This window comes from Cricetulus griseus, chromosome 5 (assembly GCF_003668045.3).
Source record: "Cricetulus griseus strain 17A/GY chromosome 5, alternate assembly CriGri-PICRH-1.0, whole genome shotgun sequence".
In the NCBI taxonomy this organism is placed as follows: Eukaryota; Metazoa; Chordata; class Mammalia; order Rodentia; family Cricetidae; genus Cricetulus; species Cricetulus griseus.
Window position 1 is genome coordinate 73,373,869 of NC_048598.1, and position 24,720 is coordinate 73,398,588.

The 24,720-nt window shown below is 37.5% G+C and overlaps 1 protein-coding gene across 3 annotated transcripts in view; it reads left to right on the plus strand.

The window, feature by feature from the left end:
* Positions 1 to 24,446, plus strand: part of Cntnap5 (contactin associated protein family member 5) — an 897,862-nt gene extending 873,416 nt beyond the window's left edge. For all 3 annotated transcript variants that reach the window (XM_035445443.1, XM_035445444.1, XM_035445445.1), the window contains exons 22-24: positions 14,677 to 14,895; positions 21,809 to 21,880; positions 24,250 to 24,446. In XM_035445443.1, the coding sequence (XP_035301334.1) occupies positions 14,677 to 14,895; positions 21,809 to 21,880; positions 24,250 to 24,446 (488 nt within the window). The remainder of the gene's footprint in view (positions 1 to 14,676; positions 14,896 to 21,808; positions 21,881 to 24,249) is intronic.
* Positions 24,447 to 24,720: the final 274 nt, after the last annotated feature.

The following is a 24,720-nucleotide window of genomic DNA, read 5'->3' on the forward strand; positions in this document are numbered from 1 at the left end:
TGGAGGAAGTGCTATATAAATGTTTAATTGAAAGAAAAGATGAAAAATATTATTTCAGGGAGTGTTTATTAAACTACCACTATTAATTTTCCTTTTTTAATAGAACACTGTGACATTTCTCAGTTTGAGGTATTAATATTATTTTTAAGGTAGCAATGTTCCTAGATTTTAAAACCTAGGAACACAATTCCTGGCTTCCACTGAATTAAGAGCGGCCATGTGCCCTTCTTCTGAATGATGGACTGACTATAACAGAAGTCACTAGTATTTTCCAGAAGGCTTATTTAGCAAGTATGTACATCCTCGTTCTTCTTTTATGCCTGGAAGAGAGGTGATGGTTGAAGTCTCTAAAGTAATTTTATAAAGAAGGAGATAAATGGTATAGTGTGTGGAAAATGGAGCAAAAATAATAAAAATAAGGTCTGAATGTCTGGTAATATCTACAGCCAAAATGAAGTACTAGGTCTGGACTGCCTAGTGTTAGATTTCCTATTAACTTCAGTTAAAAAAACACCTTTGTATTTAGGCCCCTTTAATTGCTTTTCCTGGTGCATACATTGCATCAAATATAATAAGAAAAGGATAATTTGTGACTTTTATGACCTATGGAATCACATGGGAAAAAGAGAAAAGATGGTTTTTCCCATGTTAGACAAATTTCCATGCTTTAAGCTAAATGTCAGTCATAAAAATGACAAGCATTGGTAACTCGAGGCCACAGCCACTCTCCATGCTCTAAATTAAGTTAATATATCTGTTTTTTTTTTAAACTGAGCAATGGTGACTTTGAGGACTGAGGCCATCCCTCAGAAGTCACTGGTCCCACTGGGAAGTCAGTGGATGCACTGGGACATGGAAATGTTGAGGTCTCTCGCTGTGACTAAAGTTCAGCTGTAGACAAAACTGGAAGCATACAATGCAGTGAGTAGCTAGCTCCTCAGGAGAGGTGTGTGGCTACAGATGATGGATGCTCTCTAGATGGGAGAGAGGGATAAGCCCTGCCCACAGGGCCTCTGGGCTAGCAATCCTTGTGTGCTGTCCTGTACCTGTTCTAACTGCTCAGTTCCAGCCTTTGTTCAGACAGCATGCCTAAGGCTCTGCACTTGTGTTGTCCTCAACTAGCATTTCTGAATCACACTGTGAAGCATGGATTTAATTAATCTTAATCAATAAAAGATTAGGAGTCAAATATTGGGGTAAGAATGTGGAAGATTAGAGAAACAGGAGCAGCCAACAGTTGCTTCTTACCTGTCTCCTTCCTCCGTCCAAAAGGGACTGAAATCCTGTTTCTACCCTACCTTATCACTTCCTGTCTGCACTCTACTTTATCACTTTCTGTCTCTGTCTCCCAAGTCTTGGGATTAAAGGCTTGGACCACTACTGCCAAGCTTAGTTGGTTAACTAGTGGGGAGGTCTGCCCTCTGATCTCTAGGCAAGCTTCATTTGTCAGAACACAAACAGAATCACACAACACACTCGTTCTAAACACCTTATACTGAACTCCCCCCTAAATACCTCATCTTATCAGGACAATTCTCAAAGACTTCTTTCAAAATACATGTAAAAGTTCAGGGAGAATGCTCAGTTGTTTAAGTCACTGCCATTGAAGAAGGAGGACCTAAAAACAGATGCTAGCACTGCCGTAAAATGTGACCCCAGCACTAGGGCAAGTGGAATACATAGGAGGATCCCTGTAACTTTGACTGAAATTAGGGTAATGGCTGTACACTTTAGAGCCATATTATAAGGAAGAAGAAAATGACTGCACTCTGTACTCAAGGAAGGAAAAGTGTACAAAGAGGCCTCATCTGATTATATCTCCTTATACAACAAGTTGATGGGATCCAGGTTCAGTGAGAATCTGTGCTTAAAAACTTGAGTGGAGAGTAGACAAGGAAGACATCTGATGTTGAGCCCTGTGCCCCCTACCCCAACACACACCATCTAGAAGAAGAGCACAGTCAGCAATCATCAAACATGATTAGCTCATTAATTTCCTGGTCAGTTAAACTTGGCTTTCCTCAGGAGGAAACAAGATTGTCTCCATGGGGGCACACTTTGTGGGAGGTTAATGAGGTCATAGAGAAAATGTTTACTAAATTTTGAGAAAATTACTTAAAGTAGAATTTCATTTTGGTCAAATAACACATTCATTCAACAAAAGACTTTGAGTCACCGTGCCTGTGACTCCCAGATCATTTGCCTGGATGGGCTCAGCCTCCACCAGATACACTAGGAGGGTGAACACTTCCTCAGAGCATCCTATTCTTTCACTTTTGGTACCATGATGGTTTGTGTTGATCATTAACATGATGGACTCTCAGTCACCTAAGTTACATATGTCTGGGTATCACTGTTTGGTTAACTACTTTAAATGCTGCATCCTGGACTGAACGAAAAGGAGAAATTCATATGATCACCATCTTCATCTATCTCTGCTTTCTCATCAGGGATGCAATGGGACCAGTGGCAGGCTGCAGTAAATAGGGTGATGCTGCCCACTTCAAAAATGGAAACTATAAATTCTTTCACAGATATTACCGATGTTTATTTCCTAGGTGGCTAAGGATGGTGCCTATTAACCAACACAGATCTTGTCCTTTCTAGTTAAATCCCAACTCTGTGAAAGAATGCTTGTTCTTCTTTGAAGTCAAGTTCTCTAGGGAAGTTTGCACCATAGGCAGATGTTGAGGGTTGCTTCTTGTTGGTTTCAGCTGTAGTTCTCACACATTGGTACAAGGAAAATTAAAGAAGGAGCACATTGACTTGGAAAACATCATGGTCATATGTTACCTTCATCCGCACAATATTCTTCTACTTTTTAATGCACAACCCTAGGATTATGGGACTAGCTATTTTTTTCCAGAAGCTGTATTCTCTTTCCTCTAGTATTACTAGCCTAGTTCATGGGACATGTGCTTGCCTTAAATGTTCTCAACTTTATTTATACAAAATAAAGTCTGCTACATTTGAAAATATATTTAGATATCTGAAAATAGCATGGCATTAGAATATTGACAAAAGAACTTGGGGTCAGAATATTTAAAAACCCATGAATTATGGAAATGTCCCATTTTCAATGTCAAGATGAAATAAGAATAAAAAGTGGCATGGCCTACACAGTAAGAGGAAGTCTATATAGTCTCTGGACATAAATTTTGATCACCCAGTTTTGAATAGACCTATGGGTTGAGGCAGACTCTTCTACTTGTGTGTATTTTGCATGTACATATATACATGTATGTGTATGTCCCCTCTTGTTGAGCAGAGAGGTTACTGGTAATATCTTTGTTAACTTCTCTACCTAATTTTTGAGGCAAGGTCTCTTACTGATTGGTTATACTGTCTGGTGAGTAAGCTCCAGTGACCCTCCTGTTTCCACCACCTGTCAAGTGCTGACAAATGCTCCTTGATGCAGTCAGTTTTCACATGTTTCTGGGGATACAAACTTTAGTCTTCACAATTGTGTGATGAGCCTTTTACTGAGGAACCCATTTCCAGGCTACAATTTTCTTTCTCTGTTCTCTTCTTGTGACATATGGGACTGCATTATCTCTTCAGTCCAGCCTGAGAATGAGTTGGTCTCAGGGAGGCCACACTGAATTTCTGTCTTCAGAGCTGCCCATGGGTGTAGGCACATTGCTATTAGAGAGGATTAATCACTGTTGTTTAGATCATGTGCATTAAGATTTGGTACATGTACATTTTAATGAATAAAATCTACATGACTCAATCTCTAAGAAAAAGATGGGCATCAAATCCCTGAAGGTGCTTAGCATGACATTCCCCATTAGTGGCTTTTCATGTCTCTGATGTGAAGTCCCACTTCAGGGCAGTTATTAAATTTCTGTAGCTCACTTGAGCAAGGAGTTGCTATTGGGACTTGAAATGCCCTAGTTTTACTCATTTACTTTTTACAAGTCTAAAACAGGAATAAACCAGTTCATGGACACTGTGCTATATCAATACAACATGCCTTGGGGGTTGGAAATCCTTTTGTATCTTTAATCCAAAGGAGTGAATTCTACAGCCACTTTTAAATATTGGCATAAAGCTTCAAAACTAATTTCTCTATGGAAAATATACTTAATACAGAATATATCCTAAGTGTATGATACCTAGAATTTTTAAATTTAGTCATGTTGCTAATGTCTGTGCATTTCAGCATTCACTGTCATATATCCACTGAGATGCCATTGCTTGATGCCTGTTGTAAGGCATCCAATTAATATGTGTTCTATTGTTCAGTCAGTAAATTTGTAAGTTGAAGTAATGGGCTTCAAAGGTAGGCTTTTAAATATTTTCTTTTATGTTTTGTGATTATAATTAGATAATTTCTTCCTTCATTTTCTTGCATCCAAACCCTCCAACATACCCCTCTTTCTCTATTTCAAATTTATGACATTGTTCTTTTAATAATTGTTGATATATATATATATTATTCACATATAATATATTTATATATTCCTAAATATATAAATACATCTTTCTTAGTCTGTACAATGTTACTTATACGTGTTTCAGAGCTGGATATTTGGTTTAGGATAATCAATTGATGTACTCTTACTTGCAGAAAAGTATTCTCCAGGTCTCAACTTTTCTTAAGTTTCTGGTAGGTTTGGGGTTGAGACATTATGGGCTTTCTGTCCTTGTTAAGCTCATGTTTAGGCAATCATGCTCTGATATTTTGTGGTAGACATTTGTTACTGTAATTAACTCTCTTGTTTTATTTCTGCCTGACATCTTATATTATATCACATCTATTTACCCATCTATGTCTATCTAATATATCATCTATTTGTTCATTTATTTATTCTATAAATACATCTATCTAGACATCTAATTAGAATAATAATTTTAACTAAATAAAAGTTATATAAATCATAATATTGCTAGACCCTATGTAATACTGATTCCTTTGAACAATGTTTAGTAATTTCTATGAGCAAAGTTTTGCATTTTCAAAGAAATTAACTCCTAATTACTTGTATATAAATTTGACATAATTTATTCATAAAATTATCAACTATAATAGTACATAAAAGATGGACCAATAAACATACAAATATAGGTAGGTATGGAGTAGAGGAGAAATGAGGGGGGATTAGAATCATAAAATATCTTAAATTCAGTTTATAAAACTGGGAGTTCATCCATTAGGAAAGGCGCCCAGAGAATTGCTGAAGAAAAGCCACATGGAGGGAAATATCTGCCATGCCACTGGTACAGGAAGCCTCCATGGAAGCACCTAAAGACTCAAAGTATGTGTCCTTACTGTAAAGTATAAACAAAGCAAAAGGTGGCCTGTGTTCACCAGACTTACATGACCACCATAATTCAGAGTACTGTTACTGAAGGCTCAGGACATAAGAGAGATATATTCTATGTTCATTCTTGGAGAGATGGAAGGAAACCAAGGAAGTTATAGCAAGAACACAACTTGTCTCATCAAAGAAAGGTCCAGGCATTGGTATGAATATAAAAGTAAAATTCCACGTTTTTAATTGGCCAGACTGGAAGAACTTAAGATATATCACTATCTATATCCCTCCTGAGAATGCATTTCAATTGACAATAGGAAGTGGGTTTTGTTTATTTGTTTGTTTTCCATTATTTTCCTTTACTAGAGTAAAGAGAACAAATTTTCTATGAAGAAATTTGTTCTAGTTGACAGAGGTAGAATACTGAGAAGAACAGGCTTCCAACAAGCAGGAAGAAGACAGAAAATAGGGTGAAGTAAAATAGTGCAATGAATTTGGGTGTCAGAAAGCTGCCTTGGAAGATGGAGGATCCCATTTCCCTGTGACTCCTACCTATCTCTCCAGAATCAACTTTTGCCTTTCTGTTTCTTTTTGCTATGAACCTTTCTGTCTTGCACATGCTTTCTTTCATCCATTGCAAGTTCTAACATTTTTCCATTTTATAACCACTGCCCAACTTAGCTTCAGCAATAAACTGGACACAACACAAAGTCATATGAGAAAGTCTCACTCAAAGATGGCCCAGAACAGACTTCTTGACTGGTGATTGATGCAGGAGGTCCCAGCCCACTCTGGGTAATAACATTCCTAGGAAGACATGTCTGGGCACTGTAAAATAGTTAGCTGACTATGAGCCCAAAAATATAAGAAAAAGGAAAACAGATAAGAATTCTTCCTTCATTGTTCCTGTCTTGAGCTCCTACCCTTATTCCCTTCCATGATTGATTGTGGATTTGAATTGTAAGCCAACTCAACTCTTTCTTTCCCAAGTTGCTTTTGCTCATTGTGTTTATCAAAGAAACTGGAAAGAAAAGAAGGAATACATTAGCTCAACTGCATTCATTGCAAGGTAATTTTCTTAAACTAGTTGTATGTCTTCCTGTGAGAGGCAAACAAACTTCTATTCATCCTAGATAGGAAACTCATGGCAGATTATGGTAATGATCCTGCCAAAGACCAGCTTAATGAGCATGTGAATTTATTGGGGTTAGTTACGAGAATATGAGTGAGGGGTTAATAACAGGAGCATGTAGACTGAAAAGCAGCTACATCCCACCTCATAAAGAATGGTAACTCATGAAAGCTGTGTCCCTGAAAATCCCACCCCATCCAGATTGATCACTAGTGAGGGCTGCCCACTGAAGATTTGTGTACAACTTTCAGAAAGATTGATTGGTTACAGAGTCTTTTTACCCTGGAAATTGTTATTTTGTGAATATTTTAAGTTTTGAGAACTTCTTAGAAACTTGAGGTATTTTGCTTCCTGATCCTTAAAAGTTTTATTTACATCTTGAGACTCAAGGAGCCTCCTACAGGAAAGAAATGTGTCAAGTGGGAAACCGCTACACCAGACTAGTGCTTCTGAAAAGTTGGGCCATGGACCATCTATATCATAAGTGTCTAATCATATATTTAAAAATATAAATGTTCTCTTTCTTATTTTAAGTTATCATGAATGCTTTAGTTTTATGCAGGATAATCTTTACTATTAAGGAATTTTACTATAACCAAGGGAGAATTTAGCTTTTTTTATTATAATACTTTTCTTCTATCCCAGAGTATTTCATACATGTATATAGGAAAATACAATCATATGCCCACATTTACCTTCTTTAGTTCACTGCATCTCCCCACAACATGCCCCCTCCCAACTTTATGTGTGGAAGTGAAACACATCCTCTTTTGAGACTGTTTACTTGTAGGAACCATTGCTCCAGTGGATGGCCTAAGCATCCAAACCTCTTCACATCTGACTTCTGTTTGCACATAGATTATGAAAAAATATTACTCATTTTCCTGGGGAGCTTTCATATACTATGCCAGCCCCTGCCTTAGATGTGCCACTATTTCCCTTTCCCTCTGTCTTCTCATAGACAGGCATTTCTCTTTTCCATAAGATGTATCATCAGTATATAGTAGGGCTACAGATTTTATTGAGTTAATCTCATATCCTTCCACTTTGCTGAAGGTGTTTATCAGCTGTAGGAGTTCCCTGGTAAGTTCTTCAGGTCACTTATGTAAACTATCATATCATCTGCAGATAGTGAGAGTGTGACTTCTTCCTTTCCAATTTGTATTCTCTTGATCTCCTTTTATTGTCTTATTGCTCTAGCTAGAACTTCAATGACAATATTGAAGAGGTATGGAGAGAGTGGATAGCCTTGTCTTGTCCCTGATTTTAGAGGAATTGCATTGAGTTTTTTTCCATTCAATTTGATGTTGGCTGTCGGCTTGCTGTATAATACTTTTCTTATGTTGAGGTATGTTCCTGTTATCCCTGATTTCTCCAAGACCTTTATCAAGAAGGGGTGTTGGATTTTGTCAAAGGCTTTTTTGGCATCTAGTGAGATGATCATGTGTTTTTTCCCCCTCAGTCTGTTTATATAGTGGATTACATTGATACATTGATGGATTTTCATATGTTGAACTATCCTTGCATCCCTGGGATGAAGTCTACTTGATCATGGTGGATCATTTCTCTGATGTGTTCTTGGATTCAATTTTCCAGTGTTTTGTTGAGGATTTTTGCATCAATGTTCATGAGGGGTATTGTTCTGTTGTTCTCTTTCTTAGTTGTGTCTTTGTGTGGCTTGGGTATCAAGCAACTCATAAAAAGAGTTTGGCAATGACCCTCCTGCTTCTATTGTGGGAAATACTTTGAGGAGAATTGGTATTAGCTGTACCTTGAATTTCTGGTAGAATTCTGCACTGAAGCCATCAGGCCCTGGGCTTTTATTGGTTCGGAGACCACTCCTAGGCATATACCCAAAAGAAGCACATTCATACAGCAAGGTCATCTGTTCAACGATGTTCATAGCAGCACTATTTGTAACAGCCAGAAACTGGAAGCAGCCTAGATACCCCTCAACTGAAGAATGGATAGAGAAAATATACTCCACAATGGAGTACTACTCAGCAGAAAAAAATGGAATCTTGAATAGATGGAACTAGAAGAAACCATTCGGAGCTAGGTAACCCAATCACAAAAAGACAAACATGATATATACTCATTCATATGTGGATTTTAGACATAGAGTAAAGGATTACCAGCCTACAATCCACACTGCCAGAAAAACTAGTAAACAAGGAGGACCCTAAAAGAGAAAAACATTGTCCCCTGGAGAAGGGGAAAGGGTCATGATCCCCTTAACAAATTGAGAGCATAGGAAGAGGGGGAGGGAGTTATGAGAATGAGAAGGGAAGAAAAGGAAGGATGCAGAGGTCATGACAGAGCAGAAAGTTTGAGTCAGGTGTAGATTAGAAGAAAGGATATGTGATAGGTTGGGTTTTAGTTGGGGGTGGTAGGGGAGGAAGGGAGGGAGAAGGAAACTGGGATTGTCATGTAAATCAATCCTGTTTCTAATTCAAATAAAAAATGATAAAGTATCATCTGAAACCATTTCTTGTTAGAAAAAGGAAAACATGTGGAGACCAAAACTTATCCCATCACCCTTCTCTACCACTTTCTACAACTTATTCCCATGAGAAAGGGATTGTCAAAGAACCTGGAACAAGCTGTCAGCAACCAAGTCCCAATAATTCTCCTGTCTCTATGTGCATATCCCTATCCCATTGATGGAGTTCCAAGTGACAAAGTCCATGTCTAGCTTTCATGTAGATAGTGAAGATTTGAACTCAGATCGTGCTAGGACCCCAGTCCTAATGCTGGACAGTTCATCTAGTTAAGTTTGTTCCAACTGCAGTGAACTCTAGGGGTAAAACCACTTTCCATGCATTCTCTGCTCATATCTCCGTTTACAACAGTTTCCTTTATTCATATTTTATCCTGATACAACATTTTGCTTTTAAAAGCCAGGGTCATGTGGCCCTGTATGGCTTGTTTTATGACACTTAGAGATTCAAATATTATAAATGACTTCTGACATATAGCAAATGCCATGTTACTTTGCAGAGCTAAGTCTCCATGGAGCAAATTTGTGACCTCTTCTTGTACTTATTTTTATGACAAAATTATACTAAAGCTGCCTAAGTAGTTCTCCTCGATTAGCACTGTCCTTTTCTCCACATGAAAATTTGCCGACAATTGTGCATTCATGCTACAACTGGTGTTGTGCTTCTTTGTTTGGCTTTGCCAATCATCTGGAGTGTTTAAAAATTAATGTGAGAGTCAGGTTTCAAAATACACAAAGAAGTGGCTGGAGAGAGGCCTCAAAGGTTAGGAGAACTTTCTGCCCTTCCAGAAAATGGCCAGTTCAAATCTCAGCACCTGTGTTTTGTGGCTCATAACCAAATGTAAGGACCCACTTCTAGTCTCTGACAGTACCTTTAACATTGGTGGTATACATTCAATACACACACAGACACACACACAAACAAAATAACAATGAAATATTTATTGTGACTGAATAAGTTTGTCTTTCATAAATTATCAATGAGTCATTTGATAATTGAGTCATTCATAGATTGAATAATGTTTATTTAAATTTCCCAATAAGGATAGCAAAAGTTGCATTTTAATCCTTGGGTATTATATTCATTATATCCATTGTATTGAAGGGACATCAAACTTAGGCAAATAATTTTAAATTGACAGACAATAGAATCAATAAAGATAATAGCATGTCTGACACTACACCATTAACAATATGCATTTAGTATGGAGAAATGTTAATCAAAACACAAAATTTCTGTGATGGGGAGCAAGTCAAGAAATCTATTGTATGTTATGTGACTATAGTTAAGGAAATCATGTTGTGAGCCAGTTGGGTTGGCAAAAGCCTATCCTCATAAAACCTGGGAGACTGTCCCAGGAGAATTATGTTTCAAGGTAATCTGAAGTGTCTACTGAGACCATGTCTCAAAGAAACAAATTAATAAACAGACCCACGGAGAGAATATGCTATTCATTTGAAAAAAAAAACTGCAAGGATGTATTTTAAGATTTCTTACTCACAAATAAAAACAGAAGTGAGAGATATAAACATAAACACACATACACACTCTATATTTGAATTGCTATGTGTGGGTGTGTATGTATGGATGTGTGTGTGTATGTGTGTGTGTGTTTATATGTATAGGTCACACTTCCATCTTTTTCTGAGAATAGGAATATATATTATATATATATATATATATATATATATATATATATAGTGTGTGGTGTGTGTGTGTGTGTTGTTGTGTGTGTGTGTGTGTGTGTGTGTGCGCGCGCGCGCGTGTGTGTGTGTGTGTGTGTGTGTGTGTGTGTGTGTGTGTGTACACTTGAACATGCATTTGGAGGCTAGAGAAGGATATCAGGTACTGTCCATTATATCTCCTCAGCTCATTCCCTTGAGACAATCTTTCACTCTACTGAAAGCTTGTCTTCTTCGCGGGATGGCCAGGGAGCTTCCAGGATCTGCTGACATTAATCTCCAAATACTGGTGTTACAGGCAAAGGCTGTGAAATCGATCTTCTTTGATGCAAGACATGGGAATTCAAATTACAAGATCTCAAGCATGTGTAATAGATATTCATATTTATAGAGCCACCTTCCCAACCAAAATGAAGATGTAAATTAGCCACCCCATGTCATGTGACTCCTTTATGTTTGGCTGCATAAATACATATTAGAACATGTAAGCAAAAATATAGTCACCAAAAATGCACTATGGATACTCAGCTAAGATTTACAGGTATTGTTTTATTTTCCCACTCTTTGTGGCAAACACATGACAATTTTTTGACAGTGGCAAAATCAAAGCTTTGAAATAAGGAAGAAGTTCTTTTGTATTCTGGCAAAATTCATCATGGCACTAGTATATTTGGTGGTGAGATTTAGAAATCCTTTCTGCATACCTAGAAGAGGCCACAAAATCAGTGGCCTTTGATTTTGCTTCTTTGAATCAGGACATAAAATACATCCCTCACCTAGCTTCTTCTTTATCTAGTTCAAACATAACTTAACCACTGAAATAAGCCAAATATAATACATATCATCTCTTTAATACAAAGTTCAGTGAACTGTGAAATAGTTGTCCAAAGCATTGATTTTTTCTTAATTTTGTGATCTGTTCTATGTATTTTATGTAAATTTATTTGACTACAGCTCCTTGAGAACTGATGCCCTCTTCTGGCTTGTATAGGCACTGCACTCAGGAGTATGTACAAATACATATGGAAATTTAAAAAAAAGAAAAAAAAAGGCAAAATATTTTAAAAAATGAAAGTAAAGCCAGACAGTGGTGGCACAAGTCTTTTATCCCAGTGCTCTAGAGGTAGAGGCAGGTGGATCTCTGTGAGTTTGAGGCCAGCCTGTTCTATATAGCTAGTTCCAGGACATCCAGGGCACCACAGGGACCTTGCCTCAAAAAAACAAACAAACAAACAAACAAACAAAAAACAAAAAACAAAACAGAAAAGAAAGAAGGAAAAAAGAAAGAAAGGAAGAAAGAAAGAAAGGAAAGAATGAAAAGAAAGTTGAAAAATCTTTTAAATTAAACAAATATTACTATATTATATAGTGACTCCTCAATGTGTTATAAATATTGAAGATATGGAGGAAGTAGTTATTTCCAACTTACAAGTTTATAATATGATGAGAGGTAAAAATCTTTCAAATTGTCCTTCATGGGATTTTTGTTTTGTTTTACCACATCAGATAAATAATTCCCTGAGCCCTCTAATAGAGTGTGTTCTTTTTATTATTTATACAAATTTAGTTTTCCATTACTGGTGTGTGCTCAGGCACATGTGCAGCAGACATATTTGGTGCTCTTTCTCCACTGAAGGTTTTTAGGGGGAATCAGGTCATCATACTCAAGGATATGTGTTTTTAACCAAATGAGCCTTATAACAAGATTCTGAGTCTACATAGTAATTCTTTTTCTCCTTTTTGGGAATCTCCCATCATCTGCAATTTTAATGTCTGCAATAAACACTTCCAAGAGATAGGACTTTATTCCACCCCACATTCCTGTAAGGAAAGAATGCCACTTTCTCACATTTCACCTATATTTTTTTCCTATATGCCTCTTTCTTAGAAAGAGCATTGATTTGTGACAATCTCTATAGGGATATCCTCCTTGGATTCATGAAGACTTCCTTCCAGTGAGCACCTGGAACGAGAAGTGGCACTCTTTACTTAGACTCTGAAGTCATACTTCAACAAAACATGGCTTTCCATTACTTTGCAATCCTTCAATACCAAAATGTTATTTCAGTTCATACACCCCTTCTCTAGTTTTTTGCTTCTCTATCATTCTGCCCTTCATACACTAACAATTAGTGGCTAGCTTCACCCTTCACAAACTACAAAGCCAATGACTGCTATGTGTTCTACATACCTGACTTGACAATCAGTGTAATGGCTGAGCCATATCCTCAATTCAGACACTTTTAGATTATTTTGATGAAACCACTGTATCTACAAGGGTCTTTAAGTGTAAAATAAGGAGGTAAAAAGCAGACTCATAAAAGAAATATGAAAAAAGACACAGAGAAATGCAACAACATTCCTTATCATGAGGAAATTCAAAGGAGGCTTGGTGTGAGTGAAGGATTGCAGCTGGATATCCAAAAGAAACATGGACATGATTTTAATCTCAGTGAGCACTGTCAGGCCCCCAACTTACAAAGATTAAAGACAATGAATTTATGTTTTAAGCAATTTGGGTTATTTAAATGTTAGATAGTACATTATATTGGTCACACGAAATAATGTGCCATTACTGGTGTTGCAAGTAAGAAAAGACAAGTGACAAGCTCTTTTTATGTGTATGTTGAAGGGAAAGAGTAAGGTGAAGACAAAAGTTAATGGGGCTGGAGATATGGCTCTATGGTTAAGAGTACTTGCTTGCTAATCTTTTAAATGAGCTTAGTTTTGTTGCAGGTATACCCAAAGGTAATTCTTGCTTTGGAGAATCTGACACCACCTTTGGTCCTCTACAAGCTCCACACAAATATATTTTTGTGAAGATGCATAATCACACACACACACACACACACACACACACACGAGAGAGAGAGAGAGAGAGAGAGAGAGAGAAGAGAGAGAGAGAGAGAGAGAGAGAGAGAGAGGGAGAGAGAAGAATAAATCTTTTTACGTGAAAATAATTAGAATAATTAGAGAAGAAATAGGAGCACAAGAATTACTAAGAACTATTAACATCTCAATTTCTACTTTACTCTCCTCACACATCTTTTCCTTAATGCTTCCAGCATAATGTATTCTTAGAGTTCAAGGAAGACACTATTTCACTATTTATGAATCAAAATAAAATTATAATGTATCCTGGCAGATAAGAAAATCCCTGCCCCTCTTCCAGAAACTAAAAGGCTTATCATAATAAAATAACCAGTTGAGTCATCTAGTTATGTTGAAACTATTATACCTTAAGAAAAATACTGTTCATTATGCAATGCAGTTTTGTGTAATTGCACCATAGCAATTTGTTCAAATGACCCCTTTTAAGAAAAGGAATGAGATGGCTCGAAGAAAATGAGACATTTGATCTTGTTGTGAATCTCAAATGATTGCATCTTCATCTTTTACAAAGACTAAAAAATATCCTAGGAATTTGAATATGTTCATAGGTAAAATAAATCTACCCAATTAGTTCCCAATCAGTAAGATGAAGAGAAGTGATGCAGGTAGAGATGTTTACTCTTTCACTCTGGTCAGATGCCTTGAGACATCTGTAGGAGACACACTTTTATTTCTAATCCTTTTGTTTCCTTCTTATTATTTCTCCATCATTAGAATTGTGAATCAAATGTTAGAATAAATGTTGTGATTTGCTTGTGTCAATCACTTGCATCCACAGATAAATAAGTGATGAGGACAGATTATTGTAAATATCTGCATTTTATTAGTGTAATATACAGCTACATTTCCCTTTCCACAGTTCATAAGATACATGAATGAAAAATTTAAAGCTTGAAACAATTTTGTATCAAAGCAGAGATATTCAAAGCCCTTTCCTATGAGATATAGTGGAATCTTGCAGTTAATATGCAGTTGAGATGTACAAGAGAAATATGTACAGTTTCTTGTTTCAGAGAATCACATGGAAGATTCAGTCATTTTAGTTAATGCCTTCAGTAAATGTGCAGTTGAGATGAGGAAGAGGGATATATGTATACTTTCTTTATTCAAAGAAAAACAAGGAAGTTTTGGGCATTTTAGTTAATTGGCATGGAAAACACAGAATATTTTGAAACCTAAGATCTGTGGTTCTTTTTTATTTGTTGCAGAAACTCTTGGGTTGGATCCGGAAGTTGCTAGAGCAAACACCTTGGGTTTTGTTGGATGCCTTTCTTCAGTTCAATACAACCACATAGCACCATTGAAAGCAGCCCTCCGCCATGCCAACATTGCACCTGTGACTGTCCAGGGGACCTTGACAGAATCCAACTGTGGCTCCATGGTGGACTCTGATATGAATGCAGTGACCACTGTGCATTCTTCATCAGGTACTTCCCAGAAGATGCTCTCTTGAGTTTCCATCACTAACAACACTTCTGCTGCCCACTAGAAATAAACAGTTGGACAGAAGCACTCAGCTTGTTAACTTGTATGATTATAGGTGGTTACAAATTATTACTGACTTCTCATGGGTCATATTTTATTTATAATACACTCTGATGGAAGCAAATTATAAGATAAATGTTTATTCTGCTTTGAAGTTCAAGCATCCAATTCATCATAAAATGGAATCAATATGACAGGAGCTTGAAGTAGCTGATCATGTCACAAACATAATCAGGATATAGAGCATGATGTACACATGCCAGTATTCAGTTCATTGTCCATTTATACAGTCCAGGATTCCATCCAGAGAGTAATACCAAGCACAGTGGATAGCTCTCCTCACCTCAGTTAATAAATCAAGATAATCCTACAAGTATACCCAGCAGTCTGTTTCTCAGGTGATTCTAGAGTCTGTCAGAATGACTATTAACACAAACCATCACACAAACATGGTGAATAAAAATAAAAATGAGAAGAGTATGAACACTAGAAAACTAATTACTTTAATTAATAATAAATTTTAAGTATGAAATTTAACAATATGCATATAAGGTCCATTTAGCTGATTGAAAATAATTAACAAGTTAACAATTAAAATTAACTACACATAACTTTACTGTAATTCTAATTTCAAAGGGTGGGCAGTGTTCATTAATGTGTAGTTCCGTCTAGGATCATGTGCATATACATAATATGTATGTACATTAGTCCATCACTATTGTTTAAGTGGAAACTGATATAAGGATTGAAGTATTTAGAGGGCGTAAAAACATCAGAATAGTGACTTAGATAATACTAACTTTAATACTAATGCTACAGCTTTTGGGGGGAAGAAGTAACAAAATTACAGACACATAAAGTGTAAAATATTATAACTTATATGTATTATACAATGATCGTTCTTATTAAATTAGTGGGAAAGGGCCTAGAAGGAAGATTCAAAGTCTAAATTGCTTCCTATACAATCATGAGTACCCAAGTTAAACCTCCAGGCAACAGATAAAAAACTAGGTATTTCAGTGAGCACTTGTAATACAGTGACAGGGTAATGATAAGAGGTACCTGGGGCTTCCTGACCAGGCAACCTTTCTGAATTAGTGACCTCCAGATTCAGTCAAAGATGTAGCCTCAAAACGTGTCAATAAAAATGATTAAAACAGCATCAGAAATAAATCACTCACCTCTACACAGGCCTCTTGGAATAACACATGCATCATTCAAACAAACAAATATATAAATAAATACATAAATGCATGTTATGCTCACAAATCATTTTATCTTGTTAAACTGTATGTGTTTATATGTCCAATTTTATCTTAAAAACATAATTGTTCATTTTATGAGTTTGTTTATTCATAATAAAATTTGTTTCTTTAATCAACAAAGCTCAAGCTACTGTTAAGTATTACATTAGGCTATTAGTTTTGCTTCTGTCTGTTTTTTTTTTTGGATTCTGATTAGTGAAATCATATATTCCTTTTCTTTATTATGGCTGACTTATTCCACTTGATCTTATATTGTTTTCATCTACATTCTTTTTAAATGAAGAGAACATTTTTTGTGATTGACTAATATCCCAGTTTGGTTTGTGGTATCATGTGTATGTATGTGTATGTGTGTTTGTATACACATGAATGTATGTCTGTGTGTATAGAAGCACAATTTCTTTTTACACTCATCCATTGATACTCAAGCTGCTTCCACATCTTGGCTATTGGGAATAATACTAAAATTATCACAGATTTTAGAGAGCTATAGGAATCACAGTACCTAATTTCATATTATATTGGAAAAGCATAATAATCAAAATTATATATTACTGTCATTGAAACTGATATAAATACAAAGGCAAAGATTGGAAATCCCAGAAGTAAACATAGGTATGTTTGGCAAGCACTGGGGAAAAGGACAGTCTCTTCATAAATTCCTTGGGGTTAGCTAAGTAAAAGAAAATCATGCAATTGCATCATTGTCTTAAACTATATAAAAAAAAACTTGACATAGAAATCATCAATTAGATTACAAGTCTTGAAACATTAAAAATTTCAGAAAAAAACTATAGAAAAATATCCTTGAAATTAGTCTTGAAAATGATATTTTATTAATATGACTAAAATGCATATAGTGAAAGCAAAAATAAAGTAATAAAATGCCATCTAACTAGACCTGGCTATGCACAGCAAATGAAATATTTAGCAAAATGAAAAGTAAAATGTGTGGGCTGTGAGCAAAGATTTCCGGGCTCTCTATCTCTTGGTAGCCAATTTTTAAGACATAGTAATTGATTTAACTCAGCAGGCAGAGAATAAATAAACTTGTTAAAATTAGGCAAAGCATCCACACGTTCAATTTTCCAAAGTGACATAAAATGGACAATAGAAAAAGTATTACGTGAAAAGTATGGCCATATGAAAAGTACCAACACCATCAGTCATCAGGGATGACAAATTCTGTGGCAACGGAATGCTCCTTATCAATCTCAGGATAGGTGTTTTCAAAAGGCAAGGGGTGGAATTTAGAATGAATATTCATTACTGATATCCTCAGAAAAAGGGAATGTGTGTGTGTGTGTGTGTGTGTGTGTGTGTGTGTGTGTGTGTGTGTGTACTTATTAATACACATGTGTCACCAACCTATCATCAATCAATCAATCAATCAATTAATCAATCTATCTAAATATTTTTTTATCTACCTAAAGAAGTATGGGGGCTAGTCAACAACTAAAAGAATTAGGGGGAAATGGGATTAGGGCCTTGATGATATCCTCTGTTTGAAGGAAGTAAGGCAAGGCAGGCAAGCTTGAGCTCTTTAGGGCTGGATCTGTTAAGTAACTTTGAACAACCCTGTGCTATGGATATTACTTCTAGATATCCTATAGTGATCTCGGTAGTGTCTGGTAGGGAAGGCACATTTACTTGGGAAGTGTGAGTTAGGTAGCAGGGTGGTTGGGGAAGAAGGCTGTGGGCTGACTAGTGTGTGTGTGTGTGTGTGTGTGTGTGTGTGTGTGTGTGTGTGTGTGTGTGCATGTGTGTGTATGTGTGTGTATGTGTGTAAGGTATGCCTATATGTAAAGTATTTACTGTCCCTAGAAATTAATTAGCCTAGCACCGTGTGACAGTATTCCTGATGAGATGTGAAAAAAACACCTACTCACTTTAGAGAACTGTTGACAGACCAAGGCTTGGATACTCCAAAATACCAAGTTGATGAACCAGTGAGTTCCACTAGGGTTATTTACAGGACTATGGGTGATATGTCACTTGGTGGAATAGAAATGACTCAAAGATAGCTTCAACTCTAAAGCTTTCCCCAACATGGATGATGGCTCATGTAGGCTGAGACTCTGGCCCTCACTCCAAAACTTTTTGCAGTTCAACAGTTCAGAGAGTACATCTTGCAGGCTGTCTTGCTAATCCCTGTCCCTTTAAGGTACCTCTGATTGTTTGAAGACCTTCCAGGCATCTTGCTTGATATGAGAGTGTCTATAATCATTTCTTATTGCCTATATAAGCTTGGAAAAGGAGGGCGCTACTCCATCTGTTCAGTTTCAGGAACATAATGGAGTTGCTGAGTTTACTTGCTGAGTCCTAAGTGCCTTCCAGTTAAAACATTCTGAGTCTTAAAAACTACCTTGACGGGAGAATGCACCAAGTCTAAGAAAATTGTTTCACACCCTGGCTATCAAGGTCTCCAAAAGAGTCATAAAATTCAGAAAAAAGTTTTAATTTATTAGTTTACTGAATTATGTGAGATATATCAGTATTCAGCTATAGACTCATATCATACACAGAAAAAGAAACAATAGAGTCTTGACTCAAATTGTTCTTTGATACTCTCAGATGGCAGAAGACCATTCTCAAAGGAAATGTGTAAGTATTGTTACATATTTCTGGCGAGATCTAGTATAATTAGTACTCGGTGAAACTTACCTTGCTTAGCTGTCAAGCAATGCCTAATATTATACTTTAAAATGAGAGTACTTACCATTGACAGAGAAATGGTAGCCAGATAAATAGATGAACAAATAAATTGTAGATAGATAGATGGTAGATTGCAGGTAGAGGATGGATGGATACATAATCAAGGTTGTGTTTATGCATTTAGGCTAAGTAATTTATTTTTGAAGGAGGAAGAATTAAGGATAAGATTGATTTTAAAATATAATATTTAATGTTGATCATCTATGCAAAGGAGACACTTGAAATATATCATCACTGTAATAAGGGTTACTTTTAGAACCTGACCAACAACCATACTACTGAAAATGTTACCTTAGCAGATCTGAAATGTTTACTCTGTAGCTTTAGTAAACACTAGAGAATTAGAATTAATAAAGTAAATTAATATGTATTAACCTATCAACATCAAAACATGTTAGAAATGGAGAAATCTGGGTTAATGTAAGAACTATGTTATTTACAATGTTAAAAGTAGTGCAAGGACCCAATAAAGTTGGACCCAGTGTGATCTGTTGAGTAAAAGGAAAGATACGAACTGTAGACAGTTAATATTGGAGTAGTCATGAAGAAGCAGGGGGTACTTCAGGAAGTAAGCTTGACATAGTAGGGAGTTATAAGGACATAGGTTATAAGGACATAGATTAGCTACAGGTTTGTCATTTTATCCATCCTTACCTTGCTCCCTCCCTGGCTCTCTGCTTCCTTACCTTACTGTTTCTCTTTCTACCTTGCTCTCTCCCTTTCTACCTTACTGTCAGTCTCCCTAGCATCTCTCTCTTCCTTGTTCTTCCCTCCCATTTCCCCCGTCTCTTTCAGACTGCCTATGACCCAGACTCTCATCTTTCCAAATACTTTTTATCCCTCTTTATCTCCTTCCCTATTGAAGAGAGGCTTGTATGGGCACCTCTCTTCTCAGAAAAGCTTGGATTAGACACAAAAGACATCCAAACACCTGTTTTCACCAAGAGATCCTTTATTAAGTAGTGAAAAAGTGGCTGCTTGATTCCCTGGAGGAGGAAATCAGTTTGGAGCTCTTTCATCCAGTAGCTGATGGAAGCAGAAGCAGACACCCACAGCTAAACACTGAGCTTAACTCTGGAATCCAGTTGCAGAGAGGGAGGAGACAGGAGCAAAGGGGTCAATACCAGCCTGGAGAAACCCACGGGGACAGATGACCTGAACAAGAGGTTGCTCATAAACCTCAGACTGATAGTTGGGAAACCAGCAAAGGATGGTTCCAGCATAGGATGAGGGAGGATGTTAATTTGGAGGTCTAGGCAATCTATGGGGCCTCTGGTAGTGGATCGGTATTTATCCCTAGTATACAAATGGTCTTTGGGAGTCCTCTCCACGTGGATGGATACTCTCTCAGCCTAGACACATAGGAGAGGGTCTAGTCTTTGCTCCAAATGATGTGACAGACATTGAATATCCCCCATAGAAGGCCTCACCCTTCCTGGGGAACAGAAAGGGGCTTTGGTGGGCGGGACAGGGTAGAAGGGGAGGGGAGAGAAAGGGAACTGGGATTGATATGTAAAAGAAGCTTGTTTCTAATAATAATAAAAACATCTATTAAAAAACAAAAAGAAAAAGAAAAAAAAATTGGCTGCTTTCTGACTCATGCAGAAAAACAGCATCAAATGACCTTGCAGGGGTCATTTTTAAGATGAGAAAAAGGAGAAGTGTGTTAGAATGGGCTAGTATGTGGTGGTATATTTTGATTGGAAATATTAATTATATGAACCAGAGGGGACTTTTTAATAGCTGGACTTTGGTATTCATCCTCAGAAATAAGTGCAGCATAAGAAAATGTCCAAATAAGCCAACAGAACTTGAGGGCTAGCTTTAGGAAGGAGAAGAGGTGGAGCAAAGCCTGCCAGTGCCATGTTTACCAGATGCTAGCCTTTGAGGGCCCTTCAGTTAGCCTCCTAATTCTTTTCTTCTGTCCAGGGCTATATTTTTTCTTTGTCCTTTTTCTCCTTTCATCCATCATCCATCCCATTCTCCCTCCCTGTCTTCCTCACTTCATGTCTTCCTATATCTTTGTCTCTCTCAATTTCTTCTACCCCTATCTCCCATCGTCTATTACATAGCAAGTTCATGGTCGCCTTCTACTCCGTAGCAAGTTAAATCCCAGCCTGGGATATATGAGATCCTGCCTCAAAATTAAAATAAATTGGGCTACAGCAATGGCTCAGATGTTAAGAGTGTACCCTGGACAGCTGCTCCTCTGGTGAGGGCTGCTCTGAGGGGCTAATTCTTCCAGTCTGTTAGCTGTCCTTGTCTAAAGACTCAGGTCCTGGTGCAGTCAGAGTACACGGAGGAAAAGGGGAAGTGTGAAGTAAAGGGCAGCTGTCATTCCTAGGAACTCTCCAGCAAAACAGAAGGCCGAGCAGATGACTGAAGGTGCACGTGCCAGGCACCACCCTAACCATCTCAAGACTATCTCACAGCTTACTGTGAGCTATGGAGGACATGAAGTATGGGTTGCAAACAGTACATTATAATCACCTTTAAATATTTGTGAATTGTGTGTATGCTTGTGTCATAAAGCATGTGGAGGTGAGAGGACAGGTCTGAGAAGTCAGGTTTATTTTTCACCTTGTTCCAGAGGCACAATCTTCATAGTTTCTATGCTTGATCTTCATAATTGACCAGCTACTCCCTCACTGGGATTACAGATTGGAGCCCCAGAATTCAGCTTTTAATGTGGGCTCTGGGATTGGATGTAGGTCATCATATTACATGCCATTTATTTAGGTTCCTTTCAAAACACCAGTTCCTCTACCCCTGCAGGAATCCTGTTGCACTACACAGTTGTACATTGCACTGTGTATTCTTTCCCTGTGCCTGAGAGAAGAGTGAAGTTTAAGTTTTGGTCTTTTCTTCTGTCTAGATACCTTTGGAAAGACAGATGAACGTGAACCACTCACAAATGCAGTCCGAAGTGACTCGGCAGTCATCGGAGGTAACTTGTCTTCATTACTGAAAGCAGGAAAGATATCTATGATCCTGTGCTCTGAAGAAAATTATCTGAAGCCTTCTTTTCCTATGATTGTCTAGCACCCAGAATCGGGCATTGTCTGTCCAGCCCTTAGCCTCTTTATGCTTGGTGCATGATTAAGAGCAGGCCCTCCTACAATGACCTCTGCTCCATGGCTTCATTCTGCCCCAAGTGCAGCAGACAGCTGAGTTCTGAACCAACAGCTGGAATATTTACTCACAGACAGGCAGCCTGCTTCTTGTTCATTGCATCCAGTTGTCACTTCTAAAGCACAGACAAAACAGACCAATAAAATTACACATGGAAAGAAGTCACAATGGTCAGACAGATGGATGGAGCTGCAGTTGTTTTCAGTTTTCCTTTATGGAGTGATTTGGGTTAGATCTAATGAGCAGGGTGAAGCCCATATGGCTGAAATTCCAAATCCAGCATCCCATCTGGTTATAGATATAGAGTTTGCCTGCTCTGCTTATAGCTCATCTACCACCAGCTTCCCTTGCTTTACAGTTTTTGAGGTGTGTGTTGGCTTCACCCTATGCCACTCTTTATTCTGTCTCAGCATGTCTAATGCCTGCAGGATTTTAATGTTCTGTTCTGGGTCTTGCAACATGGAAAATCTCCCAAGTAATGTTTAATGTTAGATGCCTGAGATATGGAAATCCATTCCCATTGGTGACTTATAACCATAGCAGGTGCCTCTCCCCAACCTTCTGGCAGCTGGAATGAATGAATGAATCCACACCAGATGGAGTTCTTTCAGAGTTGGCAGGATTCATTCATTTCACTTCTATTTAATCAGCTCCAGTTCTGGGTCAGACCTGTACTAAACACAGAGATGCAGGAGGAGAGATCCAGTTACTGCCTTCCTAGACTGAGCAGACTGGCTAGGAAGGAGATAGGCAAGCAGGCAGCAGTAACTGCATAGCAGCTGGTTCCACAGGCAAATGGAGATAGAAGGACTCTACCACAGTAGTATCCCAGAGCAGGAGGACCTTGATGTTTCCTTAAACCTCCATGTGAACAAGGATGGAACTTTATTTTTCTTTAAAATAAGTAACTGTCATCAAGTATTTTATATCTTTTTCTTCTGTAAGTATTCATCTAATGAGGAAAGACTGTGGGTTCTCGCACTCCCCACTCATTGGCAAGCTGTGTTGAATCTCTCTAAGAATGGGAAGGTTATCACAGACCCACCGGAGATCCTGGGAAGCTTGCCCAGCTTCCAGCCTGCAATAACCCCTTCAACTCAGCAGCAGAAAAGAGGCAACCTCTGCCACATTGGAAAGCTACAGTTCATGATTTAGATTCATTCATTGCCAACTAGTCTAGACTATCAACTTTGGCATTTTATTTTGCCTTATTCTAAAATAGTTGGGAAACATGTTACACAATGTGTTTAGCATATATATATAATATAATATATATATATATATATATATATGACAATTGGAAGTGGTCTAAGTTATGATCACAACTTTTAAACTTTTGGTGGAAAATAGTTCTATATATTTAACTTTCTGATATCTATCCACTTAAACAGTAGTGAAGAATAAGCAGTAACAACTTAGAGAATATGAAATATGCAAATATATATGCTTTTTTGAAATGAAGATATTTTGGATTACCAAAACTTAAGTGTTTTGTTTTAATTATTAATTTTACATGCATGCTGTTTGTTTCTTAGTTGTTTTATTTATTTTTAATTTTGAAATAGGGTATCACTATGTATCACAGAATGGAGAAATGGCAGAGACAGCAAGAGAGATCTTGCTTCAAAAGAAAGTGGAAGGCAAGAATAGACTCCTAAGTTGTTCTTTGACATCCACAAAGATGTGGATGTCATCTTTGACAGTCAAGATGACATCTATGGCAGTCAAGCACCTACATGCACATACACAAACATTGAAACACACACACACACACACACACACACACACACACACACACGGAGTTGGGAGTAGCGTTTAGATCAAGGAATTCTTTGCAAGGCTTGCTGTATTTAAAAATCTGTGAAATCTGGCTTTGATCTCCAGCAACAAAAACCAAAACTCAGAAATTGTACAAATTCTCTGTTGTTCTAACTCTATGTTTATTCTTAGGCATTCAACAGAACTTTCTCAGAGAAATAGCCTTTCTTTCTCATTACTCTGCTTGCAGAAGGTTTTATTGAAACTGAAGGTCAAGGGCTTCTGTGCAGGTCTTTATTTCTGGGTACAGAGTAGATTTGTGTTTGTGTGTTTGATTTGTTGCTTTTTCCCTCCAAAGCATGTGCTTGTGTAGACTGAATTTTCTCTGTGACAACTTTCTTCTCTTTCCCCCTCATTTTCCTACAGGTGTCATAGCAGTAGTGACATTTATTACCTTTTGTGTCATCGGCATCATGACCCGCTTCCTCTATCAACATAAGCAGTCACACCGTACCAATCAGATGAAGGAGAAGGAATACCCAGAGAACTTGGACAGTTCCTTTAGAAATGACATTGACTTGCAAAACACAGCCAGCGAGTGCAAACGCGAATACTTCATCTGAGATGCCACAGGGTCACTTGGTCCTCTTTTTTGTGGTGTTTCCTCTCTCTTTTTCTCTTCTCTTTCCTGTCTTTTAATTGATATTCTCTCTCTCTCTCTCTCTCTCTCTCTCTCTCTCTCTCTCTCTCTCTCTCTCTCTCTCTCTCTCTCTCTCTCTTTCACTCTTAATTTTCCAGAACATATCTGCATCCGCATCCACCTAGAGCATTGATCTCCATCCCCCAGCTCAGGAGATCAGGTAGCTGTGGCTACTGCCGTCCACTGACATATGCATC